The 21103-nt window shown below is 39.3% G+C and overlaps 2 protein-coding genes across 3 annotated transcripts; both read left to right on the forward strand.

The window, feature by feature from the left end:
• Positions 1 to 6739: 6739 nt before the first annotated feature.
• Positions 6740 to 17944, forward strand: egfl6 (EGF-like-domain, multiple 6). Of its 2 annotated transcripts, XM_082508891.1 has the most exons (14): positions 6740 to 6862; positions 6968 to 7146; positions 10236 to 10342; positions 10687 to 10779; positions 10926 to 11045; positions 11150 to 11269; positions 13387 to 13521; positions 13603 to 13725; positions 14179 to 14241; positions 14719 to 14967; positions 16309 to 16383; positions 16642 to 16737; positions 16832 to 17094; positions 17284 to 17944. In XM_082508891.1, exons 2-14 carry the CDS (start codon positions 7073 to 7075, stop codon positions 17383 to 17385), a joined length of 1620 nt encoding a protein of 539 aa, XP_082365017.1. In that variant the 5' UTR covers positions 6740 to 6862; positions 6968 to 7072; the 3' UTR covers positions 17386 to 17944. The 2 variants fall into 2 exon arrangements, with proteins under 2 accessions (XP_082365017.1, XP_082365018.1); XM_082508892.1 differs by lacking the exon at positions 14179 to 14241 and having other exon boundaries at positions 6753 to 7146.
• Positions 17945 to 18568: 624 nt separating this feature from the next.
• On the forward strand, positions 18569 to 20985 carry rab9a (RAB9A, member RAS oncogene family). The gene is made up of 3 exons (XM_082508405.1): positions 18569 to 18793; positions 19134 to 19254; positions 19363 to 20985. Exon 3 carries the CDS (start codon positions 19404 to 19406, stop codon positions 20010 to 20012), a length of 609 nt encoding a protein of 202 aa, XP_082364531.1. The 5' UTR covers positions 18569 to 18793; positions 19134 to 19254; positions 19363 to 19403; the 3' UTR covers positions 20013 to 20985.
• The last annotated feature ends 118 nt before the right edge of the window (positions 20986 to 21103 follow it).

The raw sequence follows: 21103 nt of genomic DNA on the forward strand, positions 1-21103 counted from the left end.
TTGTTATTTCAGAACATTTAAAGATAAATACAAATGTTTTAGGCTGAGCTGCACAAAGAAAACATAAAACCAGCTCTAACTAACTAGTGACTATGCTAGCTTGCAGAATAGTGTCTGCAAACAGATTTGGTGCAGAGATGTAGGGAGTGTAGAAGTGATTCAATGTGACATGTGCATGCAACCCTGCAGCTGTAGGAGAGTCAGCCTCTTGTGCATAGTAGCTCACCAGATGTGAGTCTGTCACTTCAAATGTCGCCGCATTCAGCGGCACTATCCTCGTGGTAAATGCTTATAAACAGAAAGATTTCACTGTGGTGCCAGTTGTGACTTTAGCCCCACCAGCCCTATGTGACATAAGCAGAATAAATGAACAAGGTGAGGGTTTAGGCTACTATGATAACTGTAATCAAGCTAACTTGTGGTTACAAAATCATGTGCAACATCTGAGACAGGAAGTGAGAGGACTAAGTATAGAGTGAATGCCAGTTTGCATGTTTTTAAAGAGGGAGACAGAAGTTTTGCAGCACCAATAGTGGGATGTAAGCAGAGGAAGTGAGTGTTTTTGTTCAAGGGGCAAAAAAACACAACAAAAAGCAGCTCCTGGACAAGTTGTAGTCCAGATGTCTGCAGATGTGTGGCCCGTCATGGACCAGCTACTTGATAACACATAAAAAAGCAGAGTAAGTCCCCTGAGCTCCACATACCAACTTCTACGTCTTACACAGTAAATTAAGCTTCTGTAACTTACATTGTAGCTTTTTTAACTGGTGAGATTCGCATTTCTCTGAAATGGTTCAAAGTATGCTTCTGGAAACCTGCAAGGCACCTGTTATTTTGTGTCTGTGGTGACATTTGATACTGGCCAAGCAATCGCACTTTAGGTGGCAAAGAAAGATCACCATCGAAGACAGAAACGTCTTACCATACCCAAACTGTTAAATCTCCTTCGCATCCCACGTTGGGCAATTTATAGCTGTGTTAAAGTAGCTCAATTGTGAATTTGTCTGAGTTTCAAAGGTGTGTGACAGGATGTGGTTAAAGAGCTGCAGCACCAAACTGAAGAAGCAAAACTCCACAGTTGAGTTAACTGAGCTGATGGGCTTAAAGCATAAATACACTAATATAGTGTTGGAATAAAACATAAGCTTCAACTGACCTGATTCCTCTTTGCTGAACTTTGTAATTATTGTTTGTAAAACAGGTCAGTAGCTATAAAGTATTATAATTTTTAAAAATGTGCTTGTTTGCAACTTCGACATGGGCTGTGAACACTTCTGTTCTCTGTTCACACGAGGTTTAAGACAGAGGCATGTGCAGTGACTTAAAGCCATTTAAAGTGATGCCATCAGGATGTTTACTGTGTGCACTTCTATTTTATACTCTCTACCATGTCACAAACTGCCCCAAATGTCAGACAGTCATAAAACTATTATGTCCAGGTCAGTGGATCATACCAGGAAGTACAATGATCTGTGAAAAGTAAAGTCAAAGTTGATAACTCATTAGCAAAAGCTCAAATGTTTGGAAATTCAGACAGCATCTCTGAGGAATGTGCATAGTGTTCCTATAGCGGATGCACAGTAAAGTGGCTAAATGCCTGGATCGATATATTGATTTTTCAAAAAGCCTCACAGCTGTTTTAACATTTGTGACCATGTCATATACACACACAAACTCTCAGGAAGTTTAATGTATAAAGTACATATAAAGTACAGCTATGTAGAAGTTATAACAGCTTGTTGAGAAACAAGGCATCTGAGGCCATGGCATTCAGATTTGGTCTAGTTTAATCTCCCCTTAATTAATATGGATAAGCTCTGGTTGTGTGTGTGTGTGTGTGTGTGTGTGTGTGTGTGTGTGTGTGTGTGTGTGTGTGTGTGTGTGTGTGTGTGTGTGTGTGTTTTTGAGTGTACAGCTCAAAGTGGGTCTGAGGAAGCTGTCAAGACAAAGCAGGGTTTAAGTTTTTGCGCTGTAATTTCCGACCTCTGCTATTTATGACAATGTCTCTCTTCCTTTTTTCTCTGTTTCTAGTGGGCTGTTTCCACGTCACGCTGTGCACCCCTGCAGAGGAATCTGCATTTACATAGAGTAACATACAAGCCTCACCTCTTTCTGCACATATATCGAGCACTATTAAAACATTTACCACTTAAATGCTTAAACGGCTAAAAAAAAAAAAGGGAATGAATGAAGTCTGCATCAAATGAATGTGTGTAACAATTATATTATATACAAGCCCCCAAAACTATAATTATAAGTGTGCTTAAAAAAAAGAAAAGATCCATGACTGGATTTTTATTATCCCTGTCTTTTCTGCATACGTACAGCAACAGCTTTAGAGCTCATTCTAACCAGAAACAGGAAATGAAATCTGGTTGTTTTCATTTTCATAGACTTTTGCTGATAGCAACAAAAGTCTGTAATAACAGCACAGCCATTTTTAAGGTATTATCAGTGGCCCTACCATAGTGCAGGAACATTACAGCTTTTGTACAAAGACATAGCAGGAGGTAAAAGTGATACTGCAGCATGTCCTATCATGTTAGGCATGCAGTTTACATAATCACTACACCAAGGTGAGGCTGTTGTCTTCTTAGGGTACATAGTTGTGTAATTATATCCAGCACAAACCTCCACAGTTAAAAGGAATAAAGGAGAGCTTTAAACTCTGACCTTTAGGGTCAAATGATTTAACAGTAAATTAACTTCTTACTAGCTTCAAAGAATAATGCAAAAAATGGATATAGTACAAATCCGTATTATCTTGACAAGAGGTAACTATCATATTAACATGTGCCTTTGACTCCATATGTCTCATATTACAAAGAGAAAACAGCAAGTATGACCTAGTTTTGTCAATGGAGTAATGTTTAGGGATTTTTGCTTAGAAAAATCTGTTGTCAGGGGTATCACAAAAATAAATAAATAAACACAGCAAATGCATGAGTTATTTTAAAGTATCGAATTATTATTTTAGAAGGTTAGAAAAGGCAGTTTAAAACAGTGTTAAAATATAGTTACATGGCAGGAAGTGCAAGAGGAAAGTTCCCCATTAAGTAACCACAGATTTTGAAGAACAACTCAAAAGAACATAATGCAGCTTCTGCAGGCACAGTACAGGTACATACAGTTTTCATTCTAATGTTGTATGTGGAGTCGGCATCTGCCAAGGAGTGAGAAACACTGAGAAATGAATTTCCTACATGTCTGGCAATATGCAAAGCACCTCCATCAGGTCTGCAAAAGACTGTGGCAGACTTACTATTCCACTGCAATGTTCTGAACAGGCAAGCCCATTAATAAATTATGGTAAGTCGCACACACTGACCCTCTTGAGACATCTGGTGCTACCCATCAAGCCAGCCTGAGAGCATGGCACAGCTGCGTCTGCTCCTGCATTATCGCTAAAAGGAGAACAGGAGGTGTCCAGCTGAGGTCAATACTTGCATTTACCTCATCCTGCTAATCAAATTGAGGTGCATGAGTGAAAGTGTCTCCCAGACAGCTTGAATTCCCTAGGGTCTGTCTGTCTAGTTGTACTGGGTTCAAACTCCCTTAACATCAGTTCATTGTTTATTCTATATGCAGCCATCATTTTAGGGGGAACACCTGCACCTAAGATCTTCTGTCTGCAAGTAAAAGGAGATTTCTGTCAGGTCGCAAAACAAACAGTGCCATTAAATTACAGCTGCAGCAACAAAATATCAGAGGTGGAAGTTTCTTTGACTAAATGTTTGAGTTTCTTAAGCTACTAGTTGGAATGTGACCATCAGCAATACCTCCTAGATTTGTTGTATTAGGTTTCTACTCATGCAAGGTGATACTTTATGCACAAGCTCAGTATTAAGTTTCAAATTTATCACACTAGCCCTGCGAATAATAGGTTCTCTAATCAGAACTCTACACAGCCTGTCAAAATGATTTCTCAAGATCGCTTCGCTTACTGCAGGGGGAAGTAACAGTTCCCTTCCTGAACCGTGGCAGAACTTCACAAGTTATCAGATTTGATGAGTTTTAGAGAGACCACACTATAAAGTAAGCAGCTAATTAAGCTATTTTAAAAGGAAGCAAATGTTTGTTTTTAAACATGACTCATATATAGACTCTGGCCAAAATCTGGACAACAGCGCTCAAAGATGTATTACCTCAAACTACATTAGCGCTGTGGCAGCGGCCCATTTCTACAGCAGTTAGTATTGTCTGCAGTGCATTCATTGCTCATGGCATCTTCCACTCAAGGCAGGATGTGGTTGTGTACACACATCACTTTCAAAATAACTCTTCAACAGCCTTGTCTCTCCTTTTATAGTAAAGGCCGTGCTTATTGCACCATAGCCCACAGTGAGGGACTCACTGGATGAAATGTGCGTGCCCACATAGAAGCAGCTGATTTTCTCTAAAAGTGGCATGTATCTTACAGGCAGAGGGTCAAACAGGGGTTTGTTATGCCCTGTACTAACAGCACTAAAAACTTCTAATGAGAGGGGAGTGCTGGCCTGAGAGGTTTTTAGGAAGTTGGGAGGTGCACTTCCTGAAAATCACCGATGCTGAAACAAGGTTCTGCATTGCATGAAGCAAGATTACAGAACCACTTTTAAAACACTAAGAGACAAACACATAAACAAAGACAATATGTAAAAATAATTCAGGTCTTTATTTTCTGTGCATGATCTAACACATGCGTTTGAAATGATCAAATTAATGATATGCTGCAGAGATGGTCCTGTTATTAGTAAGAGGGAAAGATGAAACTCCTGATCAACCGATAACTGTCCCTTTTTTTTTAAACTGCCTTAACTTTGTATAATGCATCTTACTTCATTCCAAATCATATACAAACAGAGACTTTAGGTAATGGTTAAAAAACAAAGGAACACAGATAACGCATTTTAACTTTCTGATTACAACAGCAGACATAGGAACTTGTCATCTTTTTTCAGTTCCTGCTTCTTTATATTAGTAACTGGCTCCACCTTCTGGTAAAACCTGTGTACCTGAAGAAAGGTTTCAATTTTATATCCTATAAATAATATTGTCTATACTTGTAATTTTTTTAAAAAAGGAAAAAAAAATAGCCAGTGTTTGCAGGCCTTATAGTAGTTTAGTATAATTTCAATAGCATAAATGCGCTGTTATTATGTAACAGCGTGGTGTGTTTTATTTACCAAACACAAATGAAGCATTTTATGTGTTTTTGTTTTTTCTCTCTCTCCTGTGTTTTTCATGATAAATATATTCACATCCAGCTTTTCAGAGAAGTGTTTAAAATTTCAGCCCCTAAACTTCCACTAGATTAATTTGGTGTCTTGGGCTAAACTTCAGAGTTTTTGCCAAGACAGGTGAGGGCGCTGTTGTCACGGAAATGCCCGCTTTATCAAATTAAACACAGAGTCAACAGAACAGCACCAAAGAAATAGCGCTAATGTCCTGTATAGCACGCATGGCCTACATGCCTGACATGTGAGTCACATTTAGAGTCACATTTCACACTACAAATGAAAGGCAGTGTGTGTGTGAGAGTGTGTGTTATTGGACAAGGTCTAATCATTAACTACTGTATCCACTGGAGCAAACTGCCAGGTCTTCTACTCTAAGCAGTCAGTTCCAGATTGTAACTGATCATCCATCAAGCTTATTCATCATACTTGGACTGAACTTTGTGGAATTGATCACAATCAGGGGACGCCATCAGTGTGCCAAATTTCAAGCCTTTTTTTTCCCCCTATACAGCAATAAAGAAGAAGACTGTTGAAGAAGAAGAAGAAGAAGAAGAAGAATGATAAATGATGAGGAATGATGAAGAATATGTATGAAAAACTGTACTGGTTCCTATCCAGCATTGCTACTTGGCCTCTTGTTAATCTTGCGTATCCTCTACTCTGTAATGGATTGTTGTTTACATAGATATGTCTATGTTAAACAGCCACGCTTACCATGAATGTTTATTATTTTCATAATAAATCTATGCAACAACTGGAGAGTCCAGACTGAATTTATTTTACCCTTCTCTCTATGCAAGCTAAACGAGCTATAACATCTATTTAGCAAGCTGAAACGTTTCTCCCTCCTGACATGAGTACCAAATGTCTGGAAAAATAATCACAGGCTTCTATTGTTCGACCACAGTATTTAACTGCACACTTCCTTCTCATCTGAAAGCTATTTCCATTGCAATTTTCAAATCATGTTAAACCTCTTTCCCCGATGTGACTCTGAGCAAAAATCTAAAGTGTAAATAAAGCAGATTTTGGATTTACAAGAAAAACAAACCCCCTCAAATGAATTTCAACAACAAATGTAAACTAAAGCCTGAAGCTCCAAAAGGAACAAGACCTTTTCATTTCCAAGCAAGCAGACGAGCAGGACCAGATGTTAGAGCGTACCCTGAGAGTGTGCAAACTCATTAAACACTTTTATGGCTGAACTTGAAATAAACGTGTGTGAGAGAGCAAAGCTTTATGTGCTACCTGAGAGCAAGACACCAAAGGGTACAGAGCTGCTAAGCACAAGCCTGTGCATGTCTGAGTTTGACAGTTATTTGATACAGTTGATTATTAAATAAAACAGAATCATAAAAAGCAGCTAATGCACGTAAAATTCATCAAGGAAAAGAAAAATAAAGTTCATTTGATTTTCTTTTCTTTTTTTTCATTTGAGCTTCTGCAGGGTTTGAGTAAAGAAAGGATTACCCCTTAACATTTTCCCCACCCCCCTTACAAACCCACTCCTACCTCCAGAAGTCACCACCTCATCCGTCTCAGTCCAGTGTCATTTCACAGTGACAGCCAACCTCTGGAATTTCAGTGCAGAAGAAAGAGAAGCAAATCATGGGGCACAGAGTATAGCAACAGCATTGAAAAGAGTATGACAGAGATATTTTTTCCCTAGAGGAGATTTTGACTTTGCACTCTGGAAATACATGAAATCTGGTGTGTCTTGTGAAAAACTGAGACTTGTTTCTGTCTAGGCAATTTAATGAGCGTAATCCCCCTGGGAGGAATAGTCAGAACGCAGAGCAACCAAAGTCAGCCCCGTGGGAAACAAGGCGTTACGGCTGCTCACTGTGACAGACATGCAGCCACTTACTTTGGTCGGTGCTCTTTTTCTCCTGCTCCACATCTCTGCTGGTAGCACAGACGCCTATAGGTAAGTCAATCAAGTCGAGCAACAGGCCGTGTGATGTTGTATGGTGTGCTTCTACTCTGAAAAATCTGCAGCAGGTAAAAACTTTGCTAAGTCAAGATTCAAAAATAAGTTAAAGTATGATGTCAGACAGATGTTTACGTACCAAAGAATTCCAATCACATTTCAGGAAGGCTGAATGCCAAAAATAACACAGCAATGTTAATTATAGTATCGGATAATATACAATTCAACCTGCTTCCTCTTAAAAAAGGTGGAATCTCTAACAACTGGAATATTAGTTTCTCCACACACTGTTATTTTAAGTGGGGCTTAAGGAATAACACAAATCCCTCTATTTTGCAGTGTAGAATATACATAAACCTTTAACAGTCGAAACTGTTATTTTGAAAATATGTACACACAACCTTGCCCCTGCTAACAGAAGACTAAGAGAGTGCAACTTCTAAATATGGCACAGCAACTGTTAATAACTGAAGAGCACCTGTCTCTCTTAGGAGACCGTCTCCTGTGGGCTATTCTGGTTGATTTCTATAAAGACACGGATTCCTCTTGTCCTGCCTGGGATTTAAGCGTTTGGCTGTCAGCCTAAAAGCAAAGCTAACGATGCTGAAAGGTGCAGTCAGATTTGAATGCAAGATTCTGCTATTTTTGGAATCACTTGCTCAACTAAGTTATGGTAGAAATGTTAATCGAATTTACAAGTTAAAATGTACACATGCAATGTAATCTATATGTACCACAGGTTATTTTGAGCACACCGCTGACTCTTTAACCACAAGTCAGAATAACCTTCCAGTTGATATGCATCAGCCTCCAGAAACAAGACAAAGATCAAAGCCGATTTTTAAAAGGAGGAAATATAGTGTGAGGGTGCCAGTGTCTGATTAGTATGTTTTTCTCCATCTGTAGCCTACATCCTGTCAGCTGGCTGTTGCACCATGGGGAGCCCAGCTTCTAGTGCTAAGCAAGCCTTGTGAGGAGACACTTTATTTAGGTTGCTTGTTGTTTGGACCATAATTAAAAGTGGATGCCAGAATGCCTGCAATTGAGACATCTCAGTTAGTGTGTGTGGGCCTAATTAAACATGATTCTATAATAACCTAAATTCATAATCAGTGGGGGTTTTATTTTTCATTTTATTTTTTTGCTTCCTGACATGAGATTTTGTTTAAAGGCTTAATTTGCTTTATATATATATATATATATATATACACACATATACATATACATATATATATATATATATACACACATATACATATACATATATACATATATATACACATATATACATATATATACACACATATACATATATACATATATATACATATATACATATATATACACATATATATATATATATATATATATATATATATATATATATATATATATATATATATATATATATATATATATATATATGTGTGTATATGTGTATGTATATGTGTATATATATGTATATGTGTATATATACACACACATGTATACACACACACACAGTGGGGCAAAAAAGTATTTAGTCACCACCAGAGGTACACTTCAACTGTGAGAGACAGAATGTGAAAAATAAATCCATGAATCCACATGGTAGGATTTGTAAAGAATTTATTCGTAAATCAGGGTGGAAAATAAGTATTTGGTCAATAACAAAAATACAACTCAATACTTTGTAACATAACCTTTGTTGGCAATAACAGAGGTCAAACGTTTACTATAGGTCTTTACCAGGTTTGCACACACAGTAGCTGGTATTTTGGCCCATTCCTCCATGCAGATCTTCTCGAGAGCAGTGATGTTTTGGGGCTGTCGCCGAGCAACACGGACTTTCAACTCCCGCCACAGATTTTCTATGGGGTTGAGGTCTGGAGACTGGCTAGGCCACTCCAGGACTTTCAAATGCTTCTTACGGAGCCACTCCTTTGTTGCCCGGGCGGTGTGTTTTGGATCATTGTCATGTTGGAAGACCCAACTTTCATCTTCAAAGTTCTCACTGATGGAAGGAGGTTTTGGCTCAAAATCTCACGATACATGGCCCCATTCATTCTGTCCTTAACACGGATCAGTCGTCCTGTCCCCTTGGCAGAAAAACAGCCCCATAGCATGATGTTTCCACCCCCATGCTTCACAGTAGGTATGGTGTTCTCGGGATGCAACTCAGTATTCTTCGTCCTCCAAACACGACGAGTTGAGTTTATACCAAAAAGTTCTACTTTGGTTTCATCTGACCACATGACATTCTCCCAATCCTCTGCTGTATCATCCATGTGCTCTCTGGCAAACTTCAGACGGGCCTGGACATGCACTGGCTTCAGCAGCGGAACACGTCTGGCACTGCGGGATTTGATTCCCTGCCGTTGTAGTGTGTTACTGATGGTGACCTTTGTTACTTTGGTCCCAGCTCTCTGCAGGTCATTCACCAGGTCCCCCCGTGTGGTTCTGGGATCTTTGCTCACCGTTCTCATGATCATTTTGACCCCACGGGATGAGATCTTGCGTGGAGCCCCAGATCGAGGGAGATTATCAGTGGTCTTGTATGTCTTCCATTTTCTGATGATTGCTCCCACAGTTGATTTTTTCACACCATGCTGCTTGCCTATTGTAGATTCACTCTTCCCAGTCTGGTGCAGGTCTACAATACTTTTCCTGGTGTCCTTCGAAAGCTCTTTGGTCTTGGCCATGGCGGAGTTTGGAGTCTGACTGTTTGAGGCTGTGGACAGGTGTCTTTTATACAGATGATGAGTTCAAACAGGTGCCATTCATACAGGTAACGAGTGGGGGACAGAAAAGCGTCTTACAGAAGACGTTACAGGTCTGTGAGAGCCAGAGGTTTTCCTTGTTTGAGGTGACCAAATACTTATTTTCCACCCTGATTTACGAATAAATTCTTTACAAATCCTACCATGTGAATTCATGGATTTTTTTTTCACATTCTGTCTCTCACAGTTGAAGTGTACCTCTGGTGCAAATTACTGACCTCTGTCATCATTTTAAGTGGGGGAACTTGCACAATCGGTGGCTGACTAAATACTTTTTTGCCCCACTGTATATATCTTACCTTTGACTTCTCTTTTTCCTCTGCAAAGGCACTACAGGCAAGTCCTTACTGGAAACCAACCAGGTGTGTGTCGCTATGGTAGGAGACTGGAGTGTTGCTATGGCTGGAGGAAAAACAGTAAAGGGCAGTGTGAGGGTAAGAACAGTATGCATTCAAAGGCCAGTTTATAATCAGTAAGATAAAAATCATTAAGGCACTTAAAAAGCAAGCAGGCTGAGACATTTAAACTAACACGAAAAGCTTTCTCAATAAACAAATATTTAGAGAGAACAAGCTTTACTGCCAAAAAACTGTATCCTGACTATTGTTAGTCTTTTCATGGGGGATATTTTTCTAACCCCCAAAAATGTGGAGGAAATTACATTCTAGATTTAAAAACCTTGCCTGTACAATAGAAATTTGTGGTTTTGACTGCAATCCATCATTTTCCACCACTGATATTTCTGGTGGTATTTTCTTCATCTTAAATGTTTTACCAGCCCAGTGTGAGCACGGGTGCAAGCACGGAGAGTGCGTTGGCCCCAACAAATGCAAGTGTTTTCCAGGATACTCCGGAAAGACATGTAATCAAGGTGGGTATTTGAGGTCATTAAATAATGTCTGGAAAGCAAACCGGGTACACAGACTAATTTATGGAAGGATTCACTTTTCCAGAAAGAAAATGTTTATCTGCTCGATTGATTGCTTTACAAAAAGTAAAGATCTTTCTTATTCTTAGACCTGAATGAGTGCGGCCTGAAACCTCGTCCATGTGAGCATCGCTGCATGAACACCTATGGGAGTTACAAATGCTACTGTCTCAACGGATACACCTTAATGGCCGACGGATCCTGTGCCAGTGAGTCCCAATGTGGATACATACACTGAGTGGAAATGCAGAGAACAGCTGCATATCAGGATGCATATCTGATAATTTGTGTTATTTTGTGTTTGGACATGTAGATTCTAGGACCTGTGCACTTGCTCACTGTCAGTATGGCTGTGAGGAAGTACAAGGAGAGATTCAATGCCTCTGCCCATCTGCAGGGCTGCAACTGGGGCAGGATGGAAGAACTTGTGTAGGTGAGCGGTAACAGATCATACGTGCAGAAAAATGAATGTTTTAAGAAGTTAGTCTTATACAAACAATGTGTTATATGAGGCAACAGCCTTTATATGAAATAAGAAACACAGAGACTCTTTCTATGTCACACAGATTGAAGGTAACTGCATACTGGACACACTGTGTGAGGATTATATTACATGGTTTTGGCATGTTTTGCTTGTAAATCAACTGAATGCAATTTAGTTATATATCTTCCAACAAAACTGCTTGAGCTGTGGCTGCACCAGTCTGTCATGATCACACAGGGGAGGTCATATACAAGTTCAGCGGCATTAAATTTCACGACTGCCACGAATGCAACACATTCAGAAACAGATTTACAACAAAAACATACTTTCTATTCCAAAAGCAGCCAAATTCTATTTTTACCACATGTACTGTACAAAAAATGAATTCTGATGAGACACATTTATCCTGATTGTATTCAATGTGACATTCCATATACTTTATAGACCCCAACTGGCTTTAGGTCCACACTTTCAGTTGCTAACCACAAATATAGTAGAAACATTTTAAGCCGTAGCAGTAAAAGACAATCATTTGTCAAATGTAAGCAAAAGCAGAATAGAATTGCAAATAATTTGCAGAATGTCTATGCCCTATATTTGATTAAACATAGGGTATAAAAAATCTAATGTAAAACATTTTGCTTTTAGTTCAATTTTGCACACTTGCCTGAATTTTGGGGAATGAGGTTTTACATTAATTACTATTACAATTTAAAATAAAACCCTTCTTGTGCATATGTCCTGTTATGTTGAGCTGTTAATAATTATATGCTTATTCACCACAGACTGCTGCTTAGCTGCTTGCTGAGCTCCTAATCAAACACAATTCAGCAATGCTACAAGGCTTTGAGAGTTCCTATTTACGATTATCAAAATGATAAAGCCCCAAAAACAGTAACTAAATCTATAGAAATAACTGGTAACACACCCCTGGCAAAGCAAATAGCGAAGAGGGAGTGTTATTGACCAGAAGGTACTGGATATGACTGCATGTGAAAAGGTTTTCGAAGGACTCTATGCAGCTTTGAAAAACTAAGTATGCCCCATTATTAAGTGGCTTTTTTCGTATGATTTTAGCAATCTCTCACATCATTGTGGAGAAATTTGCTACTCTTCTTTGCAATGTTGCTTCTGTTTTTGCACTGATCTCTTAAGATCACTCAAAATTTCATGTAGATTGACTTTAAATGGGCCATTGCAACACGTTGATTCTTTTCTGTTTCAGACGTTTTGTTGTAGATTTGCTGCTGTGCTAAGGATCACTGTCCCGTTGCATGACCCAGTTTTAGCTAATCTTTAGCTGTCGGCAGATGCCCTCACCTTTGACTCTAGAATACTTTGGTATACAGTGGAGTTCATGGTCAACTCAATGATTGCCTTTTGCCCAGGGCAAATGATTGCAAAAAATCCCAAGTCATCACCCCTCCACCATTGTGCTTAGCAGTTGGTATGGAGTCTTTGAGCTTGTATGCTATGGTTAGGTTTCATGAAAAATAGCACTATGCATTATAACCAAATATGTTCACTTTTGTCTGATCTGTCCAAATAAGATTATTCCAGATGTCTTGTGGTTTGTTTTAAACCTAAACTGTGCTGCCATGTTCTTTTTAGAGAGAAGGTGTTTTTTCTTGGCAGCCATCCCAAACAAGCCATATCTATTTAGTCTTTTTCTCATTTTAATGTTATGAACTTTAACATTTAACATGCTCAGTGAGACCTGTAGCTCTTGGGTGTTTTGCAGTTTCTCCTACATTGAACCATCTGATCTTGGGGTAAATTTGCTTGAACATCCACTCTTAAGAAAACAGGGGCATTCTGTTAACACACACACCTGAATGGTCCAGACCAGCAAACTGCTAAACCATCTGCTTTTATATCAGTGGTCACATTTAGTGATGAACAATTAATTAAGTGCATTTGATTAACAGCCTTTGGCTGCTAGTTACCCTCTTGATTTTTATGGAATCGGTAAGGGTGTACTTAGTTTTTTCACAAGACTACAGAACTCTTGATAATTATAAAAAACATGGGCTCTTTATTTTTTCTCCTGCTTTGTTTCTCTTTAGATATTGATGAGTGTGTAACTGGGAAGAACCTCTGCCCATACAACAGACAATGTGTGAACACCTTTGGCAGCTACTACTGCAAGTGTCAGGAAGGCTACGATCTGAAATATGTCAACGGCAAATATGACTGTGTAGGTAAGGTATACATGATCATTAAGGGGAGTCATCTCCTCACTTCAATTCCTAAAGGTACAAATAGGCTTCTTCCAATTCCAGACCTTGATGAGTGTGCAGCCGGCACCCACAAGTGCAGCCACCACGCTGTCTGTGTGAACACTCAAGGATCCTACAGGTGCAGGTGCAAGTCTGGCTTCAGAGGCAATGGCTTTGAATGCTCTGGTGAGATCCGAGATTCGCTGCGGAGAATTACGAATAAAATAATTTTAGCAAAGCCTTTCATTTCTACTGAGATTTGTCAAATTAAGGCATTCACGCTTGATTTAAAAAACAGACGAGGGTAATCAGTCAGGTAGGTCAGGAGAAGTTTTACAGCCACATATTTCATTTGGACTCTTTAAACATCTGCAAACAGCAGTCCTGCCAAGGCTAGTTTCCTGCCTTCAGACTCCCCTCCTCTTCACAGATGTTAACACCAGAGAGGCACAGATTGAAAACACACCTGTGTAAATACGACACTGCATTGTAGCTAGCCAACTGAAAAAGGAGAAATAAAGATAGTGCTGTACTCTTTGAACCAGACCCAGATAATAACAGGTGAAATCTCATGCAGCCAAATAACAAAAAAGAGGTCAGGGCTTTCTGCGTAAATGAAAATGCCTTTATTTTCTGTAGTTAAGCCGTTTTATCAGAGTTCGTGGGATGGAGAAAAAGGCAGTGCAGATGATTCCCTGAATGGTGAGATTGTATAGAATCCAAGACTCTGTTTCTGCTATTCACTCCCTGCCCTGCAACCCCATTCACTCATCCCTTCCTCTTGTCTATATATAAGAGCACCTCCCCCACCTCTCTCCCCTGCTCATGGCTGAAAATGTATGTCCATAGCACCCGCAGTCTGAGACCTTAAATCCTCAGCATGGCCTTATACAGTAAATTGCTTGAGCATTTAAGAAACTAATTTAAGCTGTGCCCGCTTATGTCTTATCTGCATGCAGTAGGAGGATCTGTTGTCTTAGCATGTTAGTTTGTTACAGCTCTGCTCCTGTGGAAAGCATATTATCAATGGCCTGGTAAGTCACTGCAGGGAAATAATAAATAAGAACTGCATCTGCAAAATACATGACAAACAAGAAAGACATCTGAAGTCAAATACTATGTTTGTCAGTCATGATTGCAGAGCCATATGTCTATTCTGATTCCTCTTCCTGCCTGCAGCCATCCCAGACTCCCAGGTGAAGCCTAGGATTCTGGGAGGTAAACTGACTGACGAGGACATCAAAAATGTAATCCTCGAACCAGTCGCAACGCCACCTCCCAACATCCCCCTGCAACCTTTTGACTATGACGGGGAGGTCTATGTTGGCACTACGACTAAAGGAACGCAAGAGGAGGGATTTCCTGAGGAAGAAGAGGAAGAGGTGGAAGAGGAAGACAACCAGCTCAATCCAAGAGGAGACGTTTTCAGTAAGGGGCATATTGTTTGGCAGCGCTATGATAAATGAGTTCCACTATTCTGGGTGGTCTGCAAAGTAAGTAGTAACCATAAACAGACTAAACAAACTCAGTGTGATTCAAAAGAGACTGTCCCCTCATGTTTACATGACATCTGAATGTAATTATGGATTTTCAGCTGAAATAACTGTCTGAAAGGGCAGCTCTGGATTAAGGCCTTGACCAAAGAAGAAAAGGGGGTGTTGCTTCAGATCTGCTGTTAACCTCAAACCCAGAGTTATCCCAGTCTCACTGACTTATCTATAAAGGATCAAAGGCACTATGATGATTATACTGGTATAAATAAAATAAATTGTCAACCTAATTTTTTTTCTCAAAATCCTTGAATTCTTACTTACTCTGCTATATTAAACTATTGGTCACAACAGACTGAATGTAAATTCCCAATAATAACCCAACACTGTAAAATCAAGACTTACCAGCTTACATTTAAAACCTTCAAATCCCCATGAATGAGGTTGTCTTTCACTGATAATCTTGAATTTTATGGAAAGATCAGAGCCTGTGTAAGAACTCAGAAAGCAAGAGGAGACAGGCCCTAAGACATCCATCACCTCCAGGGAGGAATGTTAGTCTGCTGGCATGTGAGAGCCCAAGGATACAACTCATCCTGGGCCTGCTTCCCCATCCCTCAGGTGGAGGGGGAGGCGGGATGGGAATTTACAAAGCCCCTAAACCTTTTATTATGTTTTCCCCAAAACAGCTGTTGTGCAAACAGACTTGGCTCCTTGTAGGAAGGTCTGTCATCAGCACTCTAGACTTCTCTAAAACAGGCCTACTCTGACTGAGCAGCTTCAATAATCCCAGCTGTCACTCATCAGACTGTCTGTGGCTGCATTTCATGGGGGTGATTTTCTGCTAGAGCTTTAAATTGCTTGGAGGGGATATATGCTAAAGTTGTAGCTCCATTTTATGGTATGAGTGACAGCAGGGCAGGTCTTTACCTGTTGGTTAAAAACCCCTTTCTACCTGTCATCTTGAAAAATCTCTTTGCTGTATTATTTATGCATTAAGTTCTTTCCATTGCATATTTTTTAAGAGTAGTATCAGAGTTGTGTCAGTTTTTGCACTCATTATCTTAGTCTAGTTCGAGTCTAATACAAAATCCATCAGGAAATCACGCCATCAGCTAAAGTTGAAAGGTATAATCTAAATGAATTTAGGATTTAGAGCAAAACTTTTGAACCAATGAATACCAGTTTAACTTAGGCATGCCTAATAGCTGAAAGCTTAAATGTGTATATTAAGATGAATTCACTCCATTTTTTTTTTAAATTTAATCTCTAAACACAGTATCAGAGGACTTTGAGTCAGTGTTCGGACCAGCCACAGAAGTCGAAGAGATCCACATAGCGCCAGCTCAAGAAGGTAATCAAAAAGTGTGTTCATGTTTCATTGTTCCCAGGAAGTTGATTTTGTTCATCACATTGCGTTTTCATTGAGAGAAAAGTTTTGTCAATAATTCAAGTGACTTCTTTATTCTCAAGACCAAAGTCGTCCAGATGAACAGAATTAATTTTCTGGGATTTCCTTACCTGGATGATTTAGCATATATTAAGACGTGTTATTGTTGTATAATCGCTACTCAGCTAATTTAAAAATGTGTTCCTAACATTTACTTTCTAGAGTATTTCATGGATTGCAACTTTGACAAAGGGGCGTGCGAATGGATCCAAGACAAGTCTGATGACATGGACTGGAGTGTAGCATACCATGACAATGGTAACGACCTGATGAATGTTACTTTTTCAAAGGAGAGGTATTCATTTTTGTGCATTCAGATACTGTAACTTACATCAGCTACAAACCTTCTCAGGTGGTGAGTACTACATGGCTTTGAGCGGGCTTGTAGGGGAGCAAGAGGATGTGGCCAGGTTGAAACTGCTTCTTGGTGACCGGTCCCAGTATGGCAGCCTCTGCCTTACCTTTGACTACCGTGTGGTTGGCCCTGATGTGGGCACGCTCAGGGTACTGCTGGACAACAATGTTTACCCAGTATGGGAGCAGAGTCAGAGCAGGGAGCAGGGCTGGCAGACTGAGTTTCTCACAGTAACCTGGAAGGAGAAGGCCCCAGAGTCTGTAAGTCATTTACACACATTTTAGAACATTATATTTAAAATCTTCTTCAATACTTGTGGCTAGCTATGATGGGATCTTGGCCTAAAAAGTAAATTCCTTTGATGTTCTGAAAAGGCAGCCATCACATTACTAATTTACTACTCAGATCAACAACCTTAATGTACAACTGTATGTCGGTTTGTGTTTCAGGTTATCTTTGAAGTTCAGCGCGGGAAAGGTCTTGGAGGTGAGATTGGGCTGGACACTGTTGTGCTGACATCAGGAACGTGTCAAGAGGATCCAGTCTTTTAAGAACATATGCCTTGACATTTATCCATGTTATGGTGTGTTTCTTGTGGATTTTTTCCCATTATTCCCTCAGTGCAGACACACAGTCTACAGGGAACAATACATAAACTAAGTGCAGAGAAATTCATGTCATCACAAAGCTGCTACATAGAAGCACCCTGCTATAGTTTTTTTGTGATTTTCAAAATCATCTTTTATGGTACAGATAACTCAGATCTCAGGAAAAGGTGAAAATGCTAACTTTGTTAGTCTGGTCCAACAGTATTGTGCTTAAACCTTTGTTATGTTTGCAACAATGCATTTCTGAAGTTAATAGTTAAAAAGTTAATAGTCCACAATATGTAATGTGAATTGTTAGGTTAATTATATCTGCAATTTTAATTGATCAACGTTTTTGAAGGCTGTTTAGTTTAAACAATTAAAAAAAAACTATCAGTGCATACAATTGTGTAAGATTTGCTGTATTATTATACCATGTTATTACATTAAATGTTTTTTTCTAACTTCCTATCATTTATTTTTTTCCATGTACAGATTCCATAATGATGATTATTTTACAGTACCAAATGTTCAAAAGGTTTTGAGCTGCAACTAATTTCTTTACAGTTTGCTTCAGGCTCTGGCTACTTTTTTAAAACAAATTTTAAGTCCAGACCTTGTACCTAACCATTTTTAATCAGTTACAAAAACACATCATCTACTCCCATATATTTAGTTACATCTATGAAACGGACAACGCTAACACGGATTAACGAGCATACAATATAATTTTAACAAAGTTATTCCCAAAGAACTATTATCACAAAATCCGGCATAACCCAGCAGGGCATAACCCAGCAGGGTGTCCTTAAAAAAATGCACATTTTCCTAGTAAAATATAAAGAAACGAGAGCCCCAAACTCCTATTATCTACTGCAGGTTTCTACAAACTGGGTAAAAGTATTGTGTGGTAACAGATGACAGCTACATGTGGCCCTCTGTTGGTGTAGCTTAACTACTGCAAAGATGTTGCGGTTAACTACCGTAAAATAAAGCGATGTTACGGCTTACTAATCTCACTCAAATAAAGCAAAAACACGAATGACTTTAAAGTCTGTGATATTTTGAACATTAAGAGTCATGTGTACGCTGTGATAAAATATTAATGTACATGTTGTATAAGTAGTGGTGGCCTGAGAGCGTATCTCGGCGCTCGTTGGTTGTTTCGTCCTGACCAGATCACATGACCCGACGTTACCAGCTTGTTAGCAGCTAGCTACGTTAGCGCCAGACTTTACCAGGAAACGGAGAGCCCTGACGTTACCTCCAGACACGCCAAGGGAAGGAGCTGCCAAACAGATGTATTAAGATCATTTAAGTTATCTGGTGGCTTATTATTTTTATTCAACAGCTGCCTGGATCTAACTGTGAGGTACGTGACTTACACTCTTATCTGCATGAAAACCAGGCTAGCTGATCTGGTACCCTACATTAACCTAACTCCAGCTGTTATCTTGTTTTCCTTCTTCACGATAGCCAGCTCAGCTAACTGGCTAACTGGCCGGTAGTACCAACTTGGTGACTCTGTTATGTTACAGCACGTTAAAAATATGTTTCGTATTGTGTACCATGTAACTACAAGCTAAACTTTAATACCTTGTTTGCATCTTAATGTAACGTTATCGCATGTTTGGTGGCAGATAATACGTTATTGCAGTGTACCTGCTGTCCCGGGCCAACAGAAAAACTGAGCTCTTATCTCTGTATTACAGCTAGCTGAACGCTACCTGAATGGCCTGACTCTTCAACATTAAAGAAATGAGCATGTGACCAGGGACTGGGATTTAACAGCACATGATCCAGACCAGTGGATGAGCTCAAAATCAACCTAGGGTGAGAACAATATGTTTTCAATACCACACTTCTTCTTGCTGCAACTTTTTTTTTGTGTGTAATGGTGTACAAATACTAACAGTATCCATCACACACTCTTTCTACTAGGTAAACTATTTCAAAAGTGGTGGATTTGGGAGTAAATAGCCATGACAACAAAGACATCCTTGTTGAAAGTCATTCTGCTCGGTGACGGTGGTGTAGGAAAGAGTTCCATCATGAATCGCTACGTGACCAACAAGTTTGATGCACACCTTTTCCACACCATCGGGGTTGAGTTCCTCAACAAGGACCTGGAGGTAGATGGCCACCAGGTTACCCTCCAGATCTGGGACACAGCTGGCCAGGAGCGCTTCCGCAGCCTGAGGACTCCTTTCTATCGTGGCTCTGATTGCTGTCTGCTCACCTTCAGTGTTGATGATAACCAGAGTTTTCTGAACTTGGGCAACTGGAAGAAGGAGTTCATCTACTATGCGGATGTCAAGGAGCCAGAGAAGTTCCCGTTCGTAGTACTGGGCAACAAAGTGGATGTGACGGAGAGGCAGGTGTCTACCGAGGAGGCGCAGCAGTGGTGCAAGGAGAATGGTGACTACCCCTATTATGAGACCAGTGCCAAGGATGCCATCAATGTAGCAGTGGCCTTTGAGGAGGCAGTGCGTAGAGTGTTGGCAGTGGATGAAAGAACGGACCACCTCATCCCTACAGACACAGTCAAGCTTCACAGAAAGCCTCGCTCCACTGCCACTTGCTGTTCGTAACACCCAGGAGTTATCACCAACATGAATTCACTATTAGGCCCATTAAATGAGGATGTAGGTGTACAGTTCTGTAGTAACATCTTATTTAAACAAATTACGCTACTGTTATACTGTTGATGGTTTGATAATGCAAAGTGTTGGATTTGTTTGGGGGAGAAAAACAATGAAAAAACACTAAATTAATGCTAGTGGCATTACAAATACAATTAAAAGCACTTGACTCAACACTGCCAAAGGCCATTAAGTCAGGCTTACGGGAAAAAAAACAAAACATTTTGTGTTGACCCAAGACAACTTATAGTTATAAATTAGAGTATTTTTCAAAAGGTTAAATGATTCCATTTTTTTTTATTTGTTTAGATATGTGCAACCTGGAGAGTGCAATTACTGTAGGGCCTCTACACTCCACTCCCTAATATTGAAATGCAGAATGGTGACATGATAGTAATGAAATAACTGCAGAATTGAAATAACATATATCTACCAATAAACTTATTTCTGAAAATTATGAGGTAGCTAAGGAAATTCTTTGTATGACTAACAAATGGAAGCTTGTTATTAATGCACATTTAGGTCTTGTTTGTGCACATTCTGCATTGTGGATAGATTATGGCTGTGTGTTGAAAGCAATGAGGGATGAATTAATTCCCTGAAATATTAAAACAGATTTAACATGCATGGCATTTGGAATATTTCTGTTTCTGGAAACTTTTGTATTTTGTAAGCTCTTTTTATCATTGGAAAAAAACATGAATCTAACTATAAGCAGAATAAATAATGGAGTAGTGACATTTTTTTTCATTGATGGGATTATTTAGCTAATGAATGCACTTATTTTTTAAATATATTTTCAAGTTGAAAGTCTCCCCATAGTTATTTAAAACTGTGAACCATATGTTTAAGTGTCTTTTTTTTTTTCTTTCAAAGTTGTACTACTGGCATGCCAAGTGATGAATAAACCCCCTGAAAATTGCCTGTTATGCATGTTTTGTAGACTGGAATCTAGCTGATAAATCAGTTTAATATTTCCTGTGAACGTATTGGACTATGCTCTGCAGTAACTTACAGATATTTTCTTTCTGGATATTTTT

This window comes from Aulonocara stuartgranti (genome assembly GCF_965226115.1).
Source record: "Aulonocara stuartgranti genome assembly, chromosome: 16".
Lineage (NCBI taxonomy): Eukaryota > Metazoa > Chordata > Actinopteri > Cichliformes > Cichlidae > Aulonocara > Aulonocara stuartgranti.